At 40.9% G+C, this 14,623-nt stretch overlaps 1 protein-coding gene across 1 annotated transcript in view; it reads right to left on the reverse strand.

Moving 5' to 3' along the window:
* The window catches only part of SEMA3C (semaphorin 3C), a 116,197-nt gene extending 105,488 nt beyond the window's left edge, over positions 1-10,709 (reverse strand). The window contains exons 1-2 of the mRNA XM_014883459.2: positions 10,290-10,709; positions 7,122-7,262 (exon numbers count right to left, since the gene is read on the reverse strand). Of these exons, the coding sequence (XP_014738945.1) occupies positions 7,122-7,224 (103 nt within the window). The 5' untranslated portion in view covers positions 7,225-7,262; positions 10,290-10,709. The remainder of the gene's footprint in view (positions 1-7,121; positions 7,263-10,289) is intronic.
* Between the last annotated feature and the right edge of the window lie 3,914 nt (positions 10,710-14,623).

Genomic DNA, 14,623 nt, shown 5'->3' on the forward strand with positions numbered 1-14,623 from the left:
CTGAGTAAGGATGGAGATACAAAGAGAAGGGAAGAATGGTGTAAACTCTCTGTTAATCACAGTTATTCTCTTCATTCCTGGAAACATACATTTATATTGATTCCCAGTAAGTGAGATATAACATTGCCTTGATTCACACAGGTAATGGAGCACGTTTCACTCAGCTGTATCCCTGAGACCCCAACTCTGTAATCAATTGAACAGGGAAAAACATACAGCCTTTTAACCTGGTGTCTGCTGATCCAGTGATGTCTGCATGTAAGATGAGACGAGATGAGCTGAGGAGCTGCACTGTGAATCAGTAAGCTGCATCCCTAAGACAAAGACCTTCTCCTGGGAAACACAGCCTAGTCTTTTTATTAAGGAGTGTTACTGAGAACTCTGAAAAGTCAGCACCCAAAAGAACAACATACAGATGTTGAGGGAACAGACAGTTCAAATAACAGAGTAAGTTCTTGGTCTATGTATTTATTCATGGCAGGATCTCAGTCAACGCATTTCAATAAAATGAGTAATTATTGTGAGTCACGTCACTAATTACATCAGATACACAAAAAGGCTTGTGCAGCTTTACATATCAAAATGCACTGTGAGCTCATCCAGTATGGAAGTGGCTCACAGAGGAGCTCTTGTTATTGGTACCCAAACAATCGAGGAAGAAAATGGGGTATCAGAAATGTCTATGCCATTTCTCTCTCATCACATTTTTTTAAACATAAAAAGAACATCTGTTGTAGAATAATGGCAATATAACTGCCTACGTAGGGACTTCAGCATTTGCCTTGGACAGGCAACACAAGAAAGAATTGTAATGACAGAGCAATGGAATTGGCCAAGATAAGCTGCTTTCTTCTATGACAAGCAGAGAGCGCCAAGATGTGAAGAATCTGTCAAAATGTTCTAAGATAAAGTTTGATTTTTCCATACCAAAATAATAAAAAAACAACAAACAAAACCACGGGCTAGTTCAGATACAGGTCAAATTGACTGAGTTCAGGAACATAAAGAGATTAAAGGAGGCAAGTCATCTCTTAGACAACAGATCTACTTATTAGCGTGCAAGAAAAAACAAGTCTTCACAAATTTTGTCAAATTCAGACCAGCTCTTCTTCCAAGAGTAGGATCAAATTTGTAGGCTGATAATTTGTTGCCAGGTAATTAACTAGCTTTGTTAATCATCAGGCACCTTTGTTGCCTGATAAGTAACTACCTTGAAGACATACTTATTTGTGCTTTCCCATGAGGGTACCATTTAGAGTAATTTTAGAGCACAAACACAGAACTGGACCAAACATCACCTATGACTTCAGATTTATTGCAATACAATTTTCATAACTGAAGTCAAATCACATGGCACAATTTAACTAAATACAGAAACAATAAATTATCCTCACCTGTACACTCATGTCAACAATAATGACAATGAAGCCAACTCAAAGACACTGCCACTGAACAAGAGCGTGTAAATAAGCAGATTCAATGTCATTTGGCATGTAGGACTTTTACCCATGTACCTCTAGAAAGAATAGAGTTTTTTATATAATGCTTCCTTTAATACTTTTTTTTTTCCACATTTAACTCAAAGCCTATTCAGGCAATTCAATTTCAATACAAGATTTATTGCAATAAGCCTCTGTTTATTTAACAGAGAAACAAAGAAATACTAAAAAAGCATATAAAAAAATACAAAGAAGGCAGAAGTCTAAAAATGACACCCAAAGACTGTAATTTGTAAATTAGGCACTTGTCTTTAGGAACAACCAAAGCTATCAATTCAAGACCCCCCACCTTGGAATATTGAGCACAGTTCTCATGTCCCCAAAATTAGAAGGACTTGAAACTGTTGGAGCAAATCCAGAGGAGGCCACAAAGTTGATAAGGGGACTGGAGCACCTTCCATACAAAGACAGGCTGAGAAAGCTGGGGCTGCTCAGCCTGGAGAAGCAAAGGTTTGGAGACCTCACAGAACCTTCCAGTATCTGAAGGAGTGACAGAGAAGCCAGAGAGGAGCTCTTCGTCAGGAAGTGTAGTGATGGGACAAGCAGTAATGGGCACAAACTGAAAACGGGGGAGATTTAGATATGAGGAAGAATTTTTGTACTGTGAGAGTGGTTAGACACTGAAACAGGTTGCCAGGGGCACTGAGGATAACCCAACCCTGGCAGTGTTTAAGGGCAGCTTGGATAAAGCCTTAAGCAACTGGGTCTAGTGGGAGGTATCCCTGCCCATGCCAGGGGATGTTGGGACATTAAGATCCATTCCAACCCTTTAACATTCCATGATTCTATAACAAACTGTAAAAAACCAATCTTTACTACTAAAGATGAAAAAAAGATATAATTTTAGATGGATGTATTCAAATAAAGTTTTCCAGATCTCCGGGAAGAGGCAATTAAATGGGAAAAATTTTCACATCACTGATGTTCAACACTTTATAAATTAACATTATTTAAGATCCATGAAGCTGTGAGAGCCACAAATAAGTTAATTTTGAGAAAATATTACTCACAATTTACTGAAAATTAAGCAACTATACAAACCTTCAAGGTAAGTTCTGTACGTAAATAAAATTACACCACAGATCTCTTATCTCTCTTTTTCATATTTTTTTCTCTTTTAATGCTTTACTTCTACTTCATTTAGTAAATATCTTTTATTCCATGGACACCAGAAAAGATCCAAACAGCTATATGAGCATAAACCTTTGCCTACTAGACTGTCATCAGCACAAAGTCCCCCAAATAATAAATGAACTTTTTATTAACTGTGGTAACATTAACATTACAATGAGGGATTGTTTAAAAACAAGTTGTACTGCTGTTGCTCAAGAGCTCAAGGAAAATGGTTCTCAGTTCCTTTATTTTTCCTTGAGGGTAACCACAGGGGTTGCATTAAATCTTTTAAAATATGTTGACAGTTGAATAAGTGCTGCTGTTGCTCTGGTGACATTTTATGCACTTTAATTGTCATTAATGAATCCGACTGATACTTTCTTAAAAGTCCTTTACGTGTTCTAGTAATTTTATAACAAAGAGAAGAACAAAACTGTCTGCAAATTAGCCTTGATCCACTTCTCATATGGAATTTTCACTGCAGACAATAGGAGAATCTGCATGGGAAATATCTGCTAGACCAGACCTTTGAGGTAGGAATGCATTAAATGTTCCCAGTGAATTGTGAAATTATCACTTCTTTGTGTATCACTGTATAAATTTAAATGCTGAAGAAGGTTTGTTGGAGTGTATTTTTAAAAATAAGTACTCTATCTGCTTCAATCAATTCAGAATTTGATGCTAAAATGGTATGGCTCAGCATTTTAGGGCTGCAACAAAACCCAAAACGTAAATGTGAGTTGGAATGAAACAAAGTCTGACACTAACCTGGAGTCTAGTGCCTCTTTCCTTATTCTGATAATACTCTCACTGATTTCAGAAAGGCTTTTTCCCTGTGAGCACTGAAGGATACTGCTCCCAACTATCTGTCCAGGAACATGCAGTAACAAGGAGGAATGCATGGAGCTTGAGAAACTGCAGGCACCACACTTGATAGTTCATAAACAGATAAGGTAAGTCTTTTGCTATGAAGAGAAAATAAACTATGGCACTTTAAATTGTGATAGGTGATTTAAGTAGATTAAAAAATATCTATTCCAGGGACAAGGAGCCAGAAGAGGCAGGAGGAGGGGGGAATAGTGTATTGTGTAGGGAGACCTGTTGAGTCCTTTGTTTCTCCTATCCCAGATTCCCTCACTCCTGCATGCTGAATGGGAACACAGCAGATGATTCCCAACACTGCTGCACCACAGGCTTCACATCTTTGCAATTTCAGAATCAGGAAAACCTGGGGCCATCTTTCTTTCTTCACCTCCAGAGGCTCTTCAAGAACAGACATTGTACAAGTATCAGTGGTTTGAGCAGTCACCCTTGAACATGACAATTAGATCATGCAAAATCGCCCCAGGCACACCAAGAGCCCCTTTGCCTGATTCTCCATAGGCCCAGTGCCCTGTATTACCATGTCCACCTGAGTAAAGCAGCAGTTCAGCTCCAGCCTGACCTTTCCTTTCAGCTGAGTAAATGGCTATACCAAGTGCAAAGCAATAGGAATCAGGCCTCGGGGTTCTGTACAGAGCTGCAATTTTCAAGACACTCGGGGTGCAGACAGCAGTAAGTTCCACACTCACGTCATACACACAGCTAACAACCTCAGCTAAGTCATGAACTACATTTTAATTAGACAAGGGGCCAGGCTTTTGATTTCAAAAATAGAAGTTAGGGTTGCAGTCCTTCATCCATTGAAGTTAATTGCAAAATCCCTATTATCAGGCTCCTGAGGTATTACCCAGGCGCACTTTTTAATTACATTTGATTCTTAATGAAGTAGATGGCCAAGAGAAAAGCAGCCCATGATTCAAATGATCTGCATTTTTATCTTTCCTGATGAAAAACAGAATAGGTCAAAATACTTGCTGGATTTTCCCATGAGAAATGCTGCAATGTGAATAAGCTCAATTGACTTGATCCTGAAGGAGCAGGTTAGGTTTGAAAAGCATCACTCATTTTCTCCTCCTGTATACACTCTACCCCCAAAACTTATGCAATGTAATTGTAGACACCAAGCCAAATCCAATTCAGAACTTGAAAAATATCACGTAAGTATCCTAAGCTTCAATGACTTGTCTTTGTTGTCTAATGTCATTTAAAACATAAGGAGTCCTAATTATGGTTTTATTTTCAAACGATGCACTTTAAAAGAGTGACAATTCTCCATAAAAACTGACAGCTTCTCAGGGCAAGGAGACTGCCAAATAACTTGGTATTTCTACATGATTTAAAAACAGTAAGTTATGAAGCAGCTTATGAAGAAAGAGTGTGTTATCACACTTAGCTAGAGAACAATACAAGGTTTCACCTTTTTCTATTACATCTCTATTCATGTAAGTAAACAAAGATTTATAGAAAGACTTATAGAACAGAAGTTCATACTACAGGTGGGGCCATTGCCTTGGTATACACAACAACCTGCAAACTTTTCACATAATGAAAGTTGTTTCTTACCATCTGGAAATCAGGTTTAAAAATAAAACTTCTGTTTATATATTACACAAAAAGCTTAGCTTTTTATTTCAGATATTCTTCTCATAAAACACATAATTCTGGATTTTTTTTAACTTCAAAAGACCCAATAAATATTTAGGCCCTAAGAATGTAATTTATTTTTTTAAAGGTTGGCTGTTAAATATTAGGGAGAGTAAAAAGTCAGTTTTAAGAAAATCAGATAGTATTGCAAGGCTCTCTAACCAAGGCAGTCAAGGAGGGTTACAGCAGGAGCTAGTGAGGCAAGGCTGTGTCCCCAGGGCTGGCATAGGGACAGAGCTCTTTGGGTCCAAAAACCAGACAAAGGGGTCACTGCAGCATAAAGCTGTCATACCCCCTTCTAAAGGAAGGAGGGACAACCTCTTTTCAGGGACACAGAAAATAAGCTTTTAATTCGGTGGTTTTTTTAAATTCCTAGGTGAGATCTTTTTCCTTATGGTGCATCACTGTTTCAGCTTGTAGGATACCTGTGATGAAACAAAATCTCTTGAGGTTCTGTTAAAAACCATTTGCTTCTCATTACAATTCTTTCCCATTCACAAGGCTCAATACCACAAAACCGGAACACTTCCTAGTTCATGGTCATACCAGAGATCAGGGGAAGCTTAGATTACTTTCAAGGCCACCAAGGAGATGATGTGAAAATCTAAATCAGCTTGTTCTGCATAACTGTGGCAAACCTGCAATGTAACACACAACCACAGCCAAACTTGGTACTGTTTTGGCACAACTCAGCAGAGAAGCATCTCCACCAAAGTCAGTGCAGACTTTAAGCAAGGAAAAGAAATTCCTATCCCTACTTCTTTATTTGAATTCCCTCTTGCAACTCAATTCCTACTATTGCTTTTACTGGAGCCATGCTATTTTACACCTATGAAGTGCTGTATTCACCAATTTAGGGCCCCATAATCTATAATATAATTACTCAAACTCTGACTGATACTTATGAAAGGTCTAACTTGGCAGTCTCCTTCAGGATGTCTCTCAGTCTCAAGTTTACATAGTTATAATCATTGTAGCAAGGATAAGTTTGAGATACTTACTAGCTCTGATTGTTTTTAAAGCAGTTCTTAAAGACTGTTCAGAGCACACAGAATATTCCCAAGGCAGTGGTAGGGCATGCCTGCACTAATGAACCACAGGAGCCATCCTAATACAAACAGTATTGGTGCAGGGAATAGCAAGCCCTCATGCCTCAAAGACAATCACAGAAAAGGCAGAGGGCTGGAGAAACTCAATGCCCCTATAATTTGTGACAGAAAGTTTCAACTCAGATTTAAAAGACACTATAAGCTGAAGAATACACACATTCTGAAGTGGTGACTAAAATCAGCACTTAAGGCTAGAAGAGTAAGTTACTTTACTATTAAAAGTAATACTGCAGTAACTGCAGCAATAAGGTACTGCTCAGCATTTCAGAAGTAAAGAAACTTTATTTTGAAAATGATAATTTTCATTGCTGGTTTACAGTATGAATGTATCAGTGATCATTACATACTATGTACATCCTACACAGAGCACAAAGTGCACAAGGAATAGTATTTTTGTATTTTTTCAAAGGACTCTGTGCCTGGCTAACCATTTTGGTAAAACTTCAGCCAGCCTAATTTTCAGAATATAAAGTGTTTCAGTTGGCCATCAAATGAAAGTAACTCAAATCATTAATACTCTCCACCATGTGATATGTGTTATATTTTTTCCAAAATTAAGGATAAGAAATAAACCTGTAGTTGTTAGTGAGTAATATATAATTCAAAATGTGAGTAATATAATTCAAATTAGTGAGTAATATAATTCAAAATAAAGAGAACATTTATTAATTACATATTAATTATGCATCTATAGGAATAGATAGACTCTGGTAAAAGAATCAAATTTAGGTTGACAGGTGCCTCAGCAACACAAACCAAATATAGTAATTGTGGACACAGATCAAAAAGCCAGTTTCTACTCAGTTATTGAATTTAAGGAGAAGAAAATGTTCAATCATAATATTTGTTTAAGAATGCTTATCTTCTTTCTTACCATTGAATGTTAGGAACACCCTTGCTTGAGGCTGGGAAGATCCTTTTACACTGCTAAAGTAAATAAATATCCCAATCAAGACGTTCACTGCAAGAAATGCCATCTCTTCAGATTTGCAACTTAATATCCAAGAAACGAAACCTGAAAGAGAGAGTTATGACATTACTCTTCTTACACAATCTTGTGGAGCAAAAACAAAAGTATGGAAAGATTGAGTTGGAAGCCTCTTCCAGCTGAAGCCATAATTACTGATGTGAAGGAGGTACAGCACTTCTCTTTTTCCTCTGTGCATCTGAAAGTGTTTTCTCAGTCTTCTGTGCTGGCACAGGAGGAACTCTCTGCCTGTTAGTAGGAACCAACAGAGCCCAGCTTCTGGCTAGGGCAGACTACAGCATTAAGACTCAGTTTATTTAAAATGAAGACAATTCCACCTGCTGGAAATATACTAAATGTCAAGGCAGAGCAAAGCAAGGACGGCAGATAAAGTTTCACGAATAAAAATCTGGCTGATATTTTTAGACATCTCTCATGTTAAGGGGGGAGGTTTGGGTTATTGGTTGCTTGGAGTTGTTTTTTCTTTTCTTAAAAGATCTGAAATCAAAGGTGCTTGGAAACGAGCTTTAAGTTATAGTAAGCTGAGCTCTCTAATCACCCTCAAGTTTATCTTTAAAACAAATTCTGGCTATGTATGTCATTAATTTCAAAAACCGTGAAACCAAAAGTATTTCAACACACTTGAAACTGTTAGTCAACGTTTGCTTTTTGGGCTAGCTCCTTTCAGGACACACACCTGCTCTCACAGACTCCTACAGGGCACTAAGGATCCCAGAGCTGGACAATGACACTACACTCGATACATCCACTACTCCCCCTGCACATCTGCTGAACTTTCATTTTATAGGAGTTAGCTGCTGAGAAGTCTGAGCATCTCAGAGAATCAGAAAACTCTCCAAAACTCTGTATCTTTTCTTAGCTCAGGAAGGACTTGAGACCACTGAAATCACTCGAGAAAAGTGGACTACTGGACTTTGGACCAGATCCAAAAATCCCAACCACCACATTAGAAGCTGAATACTGCATATCTGTATCACATCTGCTACTAAGCAGTATCTTGCCAAAAACTGTGAAGTGAAAATTTCATTTCACCTATTGTAATAACTTTGTCAACTCAGTCGCAAAAGTCAGAATACATAACAATAAATACATATATTTCTTTTTGATGTAAAGAGCCCTTCTACTAGACACCACTTATTAGTTAATCAGTCAGCTGATATACATGATTTTATGGCAACTGGAAGCACTTTGAGAGACATAACCCCTAGAGCTAGAAGATATCATTAAAGGCTATATATTTATTTGATGAAGAGACTTGTTACCTGTGCAGTCAGCTTACTGTTCTTCAACTCAGCTCTGCTCCAGCACTACAGTCCCTCCAGTGGAAGCCAATATTTCTACAGGCTTATTCATCCTGCCCCTCTGAGGTTCACACCTGTCCTTAAAGAACCACCCCACCACGGCAGGAATGAGCTGTCAGGCAGGGATGACTTTAGGTCAGCACTAGTTTGGGCAGGATCCACACCACTGACTGAGTGGTAAAAGCCCCGTATCTCGTTACCACCTCTGCCATTCCCTATCCACTCACTGTAAATCACTTTGAAAGGCTCCTCTTTGCATGAGGACTTCACATCAAGCTGGGGGCGGGAAGGAGAGTGTGCATGAAAGCACAGAGCTCTGAAGCCCACACTCTAAACTCTCCTCCTTCATTATTTGCTCTGAGTACTGAGAAATGCATGAAGATCAAGTAATTCTACAACTCTGCTAATTGACAAAAACAACCTTGTCAGAAATTTGCCAGCCACAGATCGGGTCTGTAAGAAAAACATATCTATTCTGGCCCAGTTTCAAATTATCTCCAAGGGTCTGTTAACTAATAAAATGATAGTTGTGGAGTTTTTGCCAAGAACAATTTTTAAACAGGCTGCACGAACTCTAGTACTAATGTTGCTTTGTGGGCTTTAAATTTAAAACCTTGTGACTTGCCCATGGGATATTCTTTAACTTACTCCTCTTCTAAGAGAGAAATGGCATTAAATCCCAATAAAATTTTTTTGTCAGCCAAAACAAATAGCCAATTATACAGAACATGTGATTTAACAGACACAATGGGATTAGTATTTTACAGTAGTAGCATTATGCTTTCTTTGCAATATAGATAAAAAGTCAAAGAGGAACAAGTGTGTGGCTTTCCTTCTTCCTTTAAATAATACTGTAGGAAACAATAATAGAAAAAACCCTTTCAGCTCTCTTTCCCTCCCATTCTCGTGCCTCCTGCCAATTCTAATGTAATCAGTTAGAGGAGTGAAACATTGCTACATTTCATTGCTCAAATTGCAGATCTTCACCATTAACACAGAAGTGACAGGCAAATATAAGATTCAAGTGCTGAGCAGCATGGTTCCTACCCAGCTGTTAGATACATAAATAATAAACGCATACAGTGCCAAAAAGGTACCTCAGGGTGTCTGACATGTGAGTTACCTAATGGAAATAGGTTTAATTTCAGAGATTTGCAGAGGTGGTAACTGACAGCTCATTGCAGGTTTGACTCTTGCTTTGGGCTTATATCCCAGCTCCAGCTCTCCTAATTTATCTCAGTAAGTCATGATACTATATTCAGCACGTCCAGTGCACATGATCTCTGCTGACAACACACAGACCTAAAGCCTTGCAAGTGCTTAAAAGAATCCTACAGGACAGACAAAAAGCAGTGTCTAATTGCATTTCTGTTCTTACACTCTAGTCTAACTATAAACAAACAGACAAACCGCTACGAAAGTGAAGTAGTGAAGTTTCCCTGCCACGGAGGTCGCTGGCAGCATGTTGCATGGCTTTTGGAAAGTACAGTATCGCTTTGCCAGGAAGTGCTGTGCAGGTGTCATCTGCTACGGGCTGGGTCCTACCCTTAAATCCTGTAGGGAAAATCATTTGGCAGAAAAAAAGAAAAGAAATAAAGGAGAAAAAAAAAACAAAACCCAAGCCCTGCCAATCACGGACTATGCCAATCTGGAAAACATTGGTTTAACTATCTGTGAACAGCAGCAAAATTCAATCATCAGAGACATTTCACATCTATCACAGAAAAGAAAGAGAACTTTAAGTTATGCTTACCCGGCTATTGGAAGCAGCAGTAATACTGATTTCTATCTGGTTTCTATCAGTTTATAGACTCCACTCCTGCTACCAGAACATTTTAATTCCAAGCCTGGTTCACGGCAGAGGGAAAAATAAATGTAAAACAAAAAAAAAAAAAAAAAAAAAGGAAAAAAAAGGGGGAAAAGAGAAAAGTCTCTCCTCGTGGTGGTTGTAAATAGACTCCCGGCTCCTGTGTACAATAATCCTGGCAGTGGACTCCCGAGGCTCAGCGAGCGCTTCTCCCCTGCGCGCAATCACGCACCGAGGAGTGAATGGAGCGGCCGCGCGGTGCTGGCGCTGCTCTCCAGTTACAGGCGCTGCCCTGCCCTGGCCGCCGCTCCAGCGAGGCGAGGCTCGGCGGCCGCCGGTGCATCATTAGCTGAGCAAATAGGGGCTGGAGCTCATAAATAATGGCGAGGCCACACCCCGCCCTGCGCGCCGCCGGCAGCCGCCCGGCCCGTCCGCCCGCCCCAGGCAGCGCCGCGGGGCCGCTGGCACCGCACGGGGAGCGCAGGGCGGCAGGGGCGGGCACGGCAGCCCACGGGCTCCTCAGGGAGTGCAGGAGCCACGGGCTCCCGGGGGGGGCACGCAGCCCACGGGCCCCTCAAGGTGGCACGGCCGCCCGAGGGTCCCTCAAGGGGGCACGGCCGCCCCCGAGCGCCTCAAGGGGGCACGGGAGTCACGGGCTCCTCAAGGTGGCACGGCAGCCCGAGGATCCCTCAAGGTGGCACGGCCGCCCGAGGGCTCGTCAGGGTGCGCGGGAGCCACGGGCTCCTCAAGGGAGTACGGGAGCCACGGGCCCCTCGGGGGGCCCGGCCCCGCGCTCGGGCCCCAGGGTCTCAGCCGCGGCACCGCCGCCCCATCGCGCCCTGTGCGCGCCCGCGGCGCGGCGAAAGTCGCCGGGAAGGTTTGTGCCCCGCCGGGCGGGTCGTGCCGGGGCTGCCAGCGCTCAGCTCGGGCCGGGGCAGAGCCGGGGGGAGGCGGTGGGGCCGGCGGAGAGCGGAGCCGGAGGGATGCGGGGAGCGGCCGGGAGGCCGGTAGGTGTCACTGTGAAGAGGGAATGAGAGCGGGCTGCTGGGACCGGGGAACCGGGTGACAGACAGACCCCTCGGAGGGGGCTTTTCCCCCCACTCGAACTATTTCCTCTATTTAAAACTTTAAAAGTGAAGAAGAGTAAGAGAAGCGTTAGAACGGTGGCTGGATTGAGTCTCCTGATTGATCCAGATGTTTTACCCCAGCTTTCAGAAGCTTTTTTGCAGAGATTGGGAGCTGTATTTGCTCAAGCTCGTTTTTCCCCAAGCTGAGCAGTTTTTCCCATTTGGTGAGATTTGTGCTCTTACAACAGCGGGCCAGCACTGAAAATTTTACCGATTGTCGACTCTGTTAAAGCCAAGGATTTTCCAAGCAACATCACTTGGGTTTTGGCTTGGGTTTTCCTAAACTGTCTTGCTAGCATATTCTGCTCTGACCTGCTGGATGCAAACTTCTTTTGGACCAAAATTTTCAGTTTTGCAGAGAGAGATGGTTTCTGATCTGGTCGAGACGGTGTGGGTCGCTCAGCAGTGACTGTCACAGCAGGACTTTGAGGGAGCACATCTCGTGGTACACTTGGAGCCATCTCCCACAGCCAGAAATATGTTAAGAAGTAAACAAGTACCCGCAATGAATGTGCACATGCTTGTGTTAGAGTTTTGTTTCCAGCTATTACACACTCTGGCCCTGCTAACCAAAGCAGTCAATAATAGTGGTGGTATTATAGCCAGATATCGGGGATTAGCCTGAATACAGCACCCTGACTAAACCAATTTTGTCTGTACATGTGGATGTCTTTATGGCCTGTGTCTATCAGTTACTTTGTGTAAAGGCTCATTTGCACGAGTTAGGGTCACACATGTTTCAAAGATGGTGTATCTCTAGGCTTCAGTGCCAGGCTAGCAAAGTTAATGCTTTCTTCAAGTAAGAAATCCCAATATTGTAAGGCACTGACCGTCCCAGAGGACACAACAGTATGGGGTGGTCCATCCTCTGAAATGAAAAGTCGGATTTGCAGCTGATGCCAGAAAATAAATAGATCCAGAATTTTTAAAATCTTAATCCACTTCAGATCATGTCTTGAAGGTTAATTAGCTGATGCCTTCAGGTGAACCAAACTCTTCAGATCACAAATCCTTAAAAACATTGGTGCTCTTCCAGTTCTCTTCCTTAACACAAATAAACTACACAGAAATGTGTGAACACTTGCTGTCCCAGAGAGTGGTTTAAACTAAGCCCTCAGTTCTCTCCATGGGCAGGCAGTGTGGGTGTGAACATGATGCTGCTCATCCTTGAGTTGTGGTGATGTTCAAATGCCTCAGTCTGACAGCAGCACCCTGGCAAAAGGAGAAGTCACTTTTTTTGCTTTGGAAAATCCCCAAGTGCAATTGGAGATTGTCACACCAAGCAACAGAAGTGAATCATAAAATCCAGTGTTCTCCCTCTTGCTGTGATCTACGCAGAGTGATTCAAAGGAAAATGCACAGAAAGCCACAAAACAAATATGGAAACCTTTCTCTTTTAGGAGATTTTGAGGAGATGTGTAATAGGTAGCAATGCCAGTCAGAGAATAAAAATAATCTTACCATGAAATGCCAACACTAGAATTTATGATGTTTCTATCCTCCCCAAATAATTTTCCTTTAATAAAAAAATTACTTTTTTTTCCCCTTAATAGTAAAACTGATTTTCTAGGTAAAAGCACAAACACATGCTCCTTAAAATAAAGAAAAAAGAGAACAGAAAGTATATGCTCAAGCATGAATCAACATCAGCGTTAGTTAAAGTCACTTGTGTTTGTCAGGGATTTTCTGTATGTATGGATACTGCAGAGCCATCTGGCTATCTGTATTTTTTCTTCATATGTGCTAGCTACATTGGAGATAAAAAGGTAAAATGGAACACTTAGGAAAATTATGGGGCTTTCCAACACTCCCTCATGGACTTTGGGCTTATAAAATAGCAAATGAACTACAAAGAGACAAATGCAAAACTTTAATCTGTGAGATACCATCACACTCATATCTGATAGGCAAAGCCAGTGTATGCTAATTTTAAAAAGCAAATTGAAACAAGAACAAGCTTGCCATATTGATTTATTTGTATTTAACATGTGCATATGTGCAGGTCAGAGCATGATAATTAACTTTAAAAAGCAGTTTGAACTTCACAGCTGGGCTAAGAGAAATGGTTAAAGTTTTACTTTAGGTGTTTTGTAATAGCATGCATTAGCTTCAAGCAAAACTCATGGAATGGAAATTACTTCTCTCAATTATGAGGTGGGGTTTCAGCATTTACTGGCATGAATCAGCCCTGTGAGTTAAATGAAAAGTATGCAAGACACTTGCTTTCCAGGCTGGGTATTTTACAGCCTAACTAACATGGGGATGAGGACAAGTAAGTTGGACTGTGCTTTGCAGCTGATTTTTAATCATTCCTCTGTTATACAAAGCATACAATGTCTTGTACAATTTGCTTCTGGTTCTGATTTCTTGAAAGTGAGATTTATAACCAAGGGCAGTTATTCCAGGTCACATCACATATGTGAGGAGAGAGTCAGGCCCTCACTCGGCTTCTGAGTCGGAGCAGTTCTGACTTTTGCAATGTGATCTGAGCAAGCAAATCCCCCTGGCCAAAACAAATAGAGTTGATTTTGTTGTATCTGTGCATGGTGTTTGCTTCTTACCCAAACAAGTCATCCTAATGGACCCAGGCCTAGCTTTAGACCTAAACACAAACTATAGCCAGGAATAAGAAAAACAAAAGTGGATTTGGATGTTTACTTAACATACGGGCTTGGAGGTTGGCCTTTTTTGGATTTTTTTTTTGTTTTGATTTGATTTGATTTGATTTGATTTGATTTGTTTTGTTTTGTTTCTCCTCACTTAAAATTTAAGCTCCTGAAGAAGTGAACATACTGTAGGAGATATTAGGACAAGAAGGAACATAGGTTTAAAAGAAGGCAGGAAGAATGATAAAGAGGAGAAAGACTGGAACTTTCTGAGAGGCAGTTGGATGGTTAAAGGTGGCACACTGGAATAGAATCAAATAATTTCACTGGATTGGCAACAACTAGCCAATATGAAGATCAACAGGCTGGATAATCAGATTCTGCTTTGAACACAAGTACAGATCAAGACAAGATCAAGTGCCAGCTAGTATAAAGAAAAATGTAGTAAAGGCGTAATAAAGTGACCATCAAATGGAATTCATTCCACTCTTAAAGGAATGCTGTATACAGTAAATGTCCAGATTCCAACTGATGAGGGAAAATGTTA

This window comes from Sturnus vulgaris, chromosome 5 (assembly GCF_052056855.1).
Source record: "Sturnus vulgaris isolate bStuVul1 chromosome 5, bStuVul1.hap1, whole genome shotgun sequence".
Taxonomy (NCBI): domain Eukaryota; kingdom Metazoa; phylum Chordata; class Aves; order Passeriformes; family Sturnidae; genus Sturnus; species Sturnus vulgaris.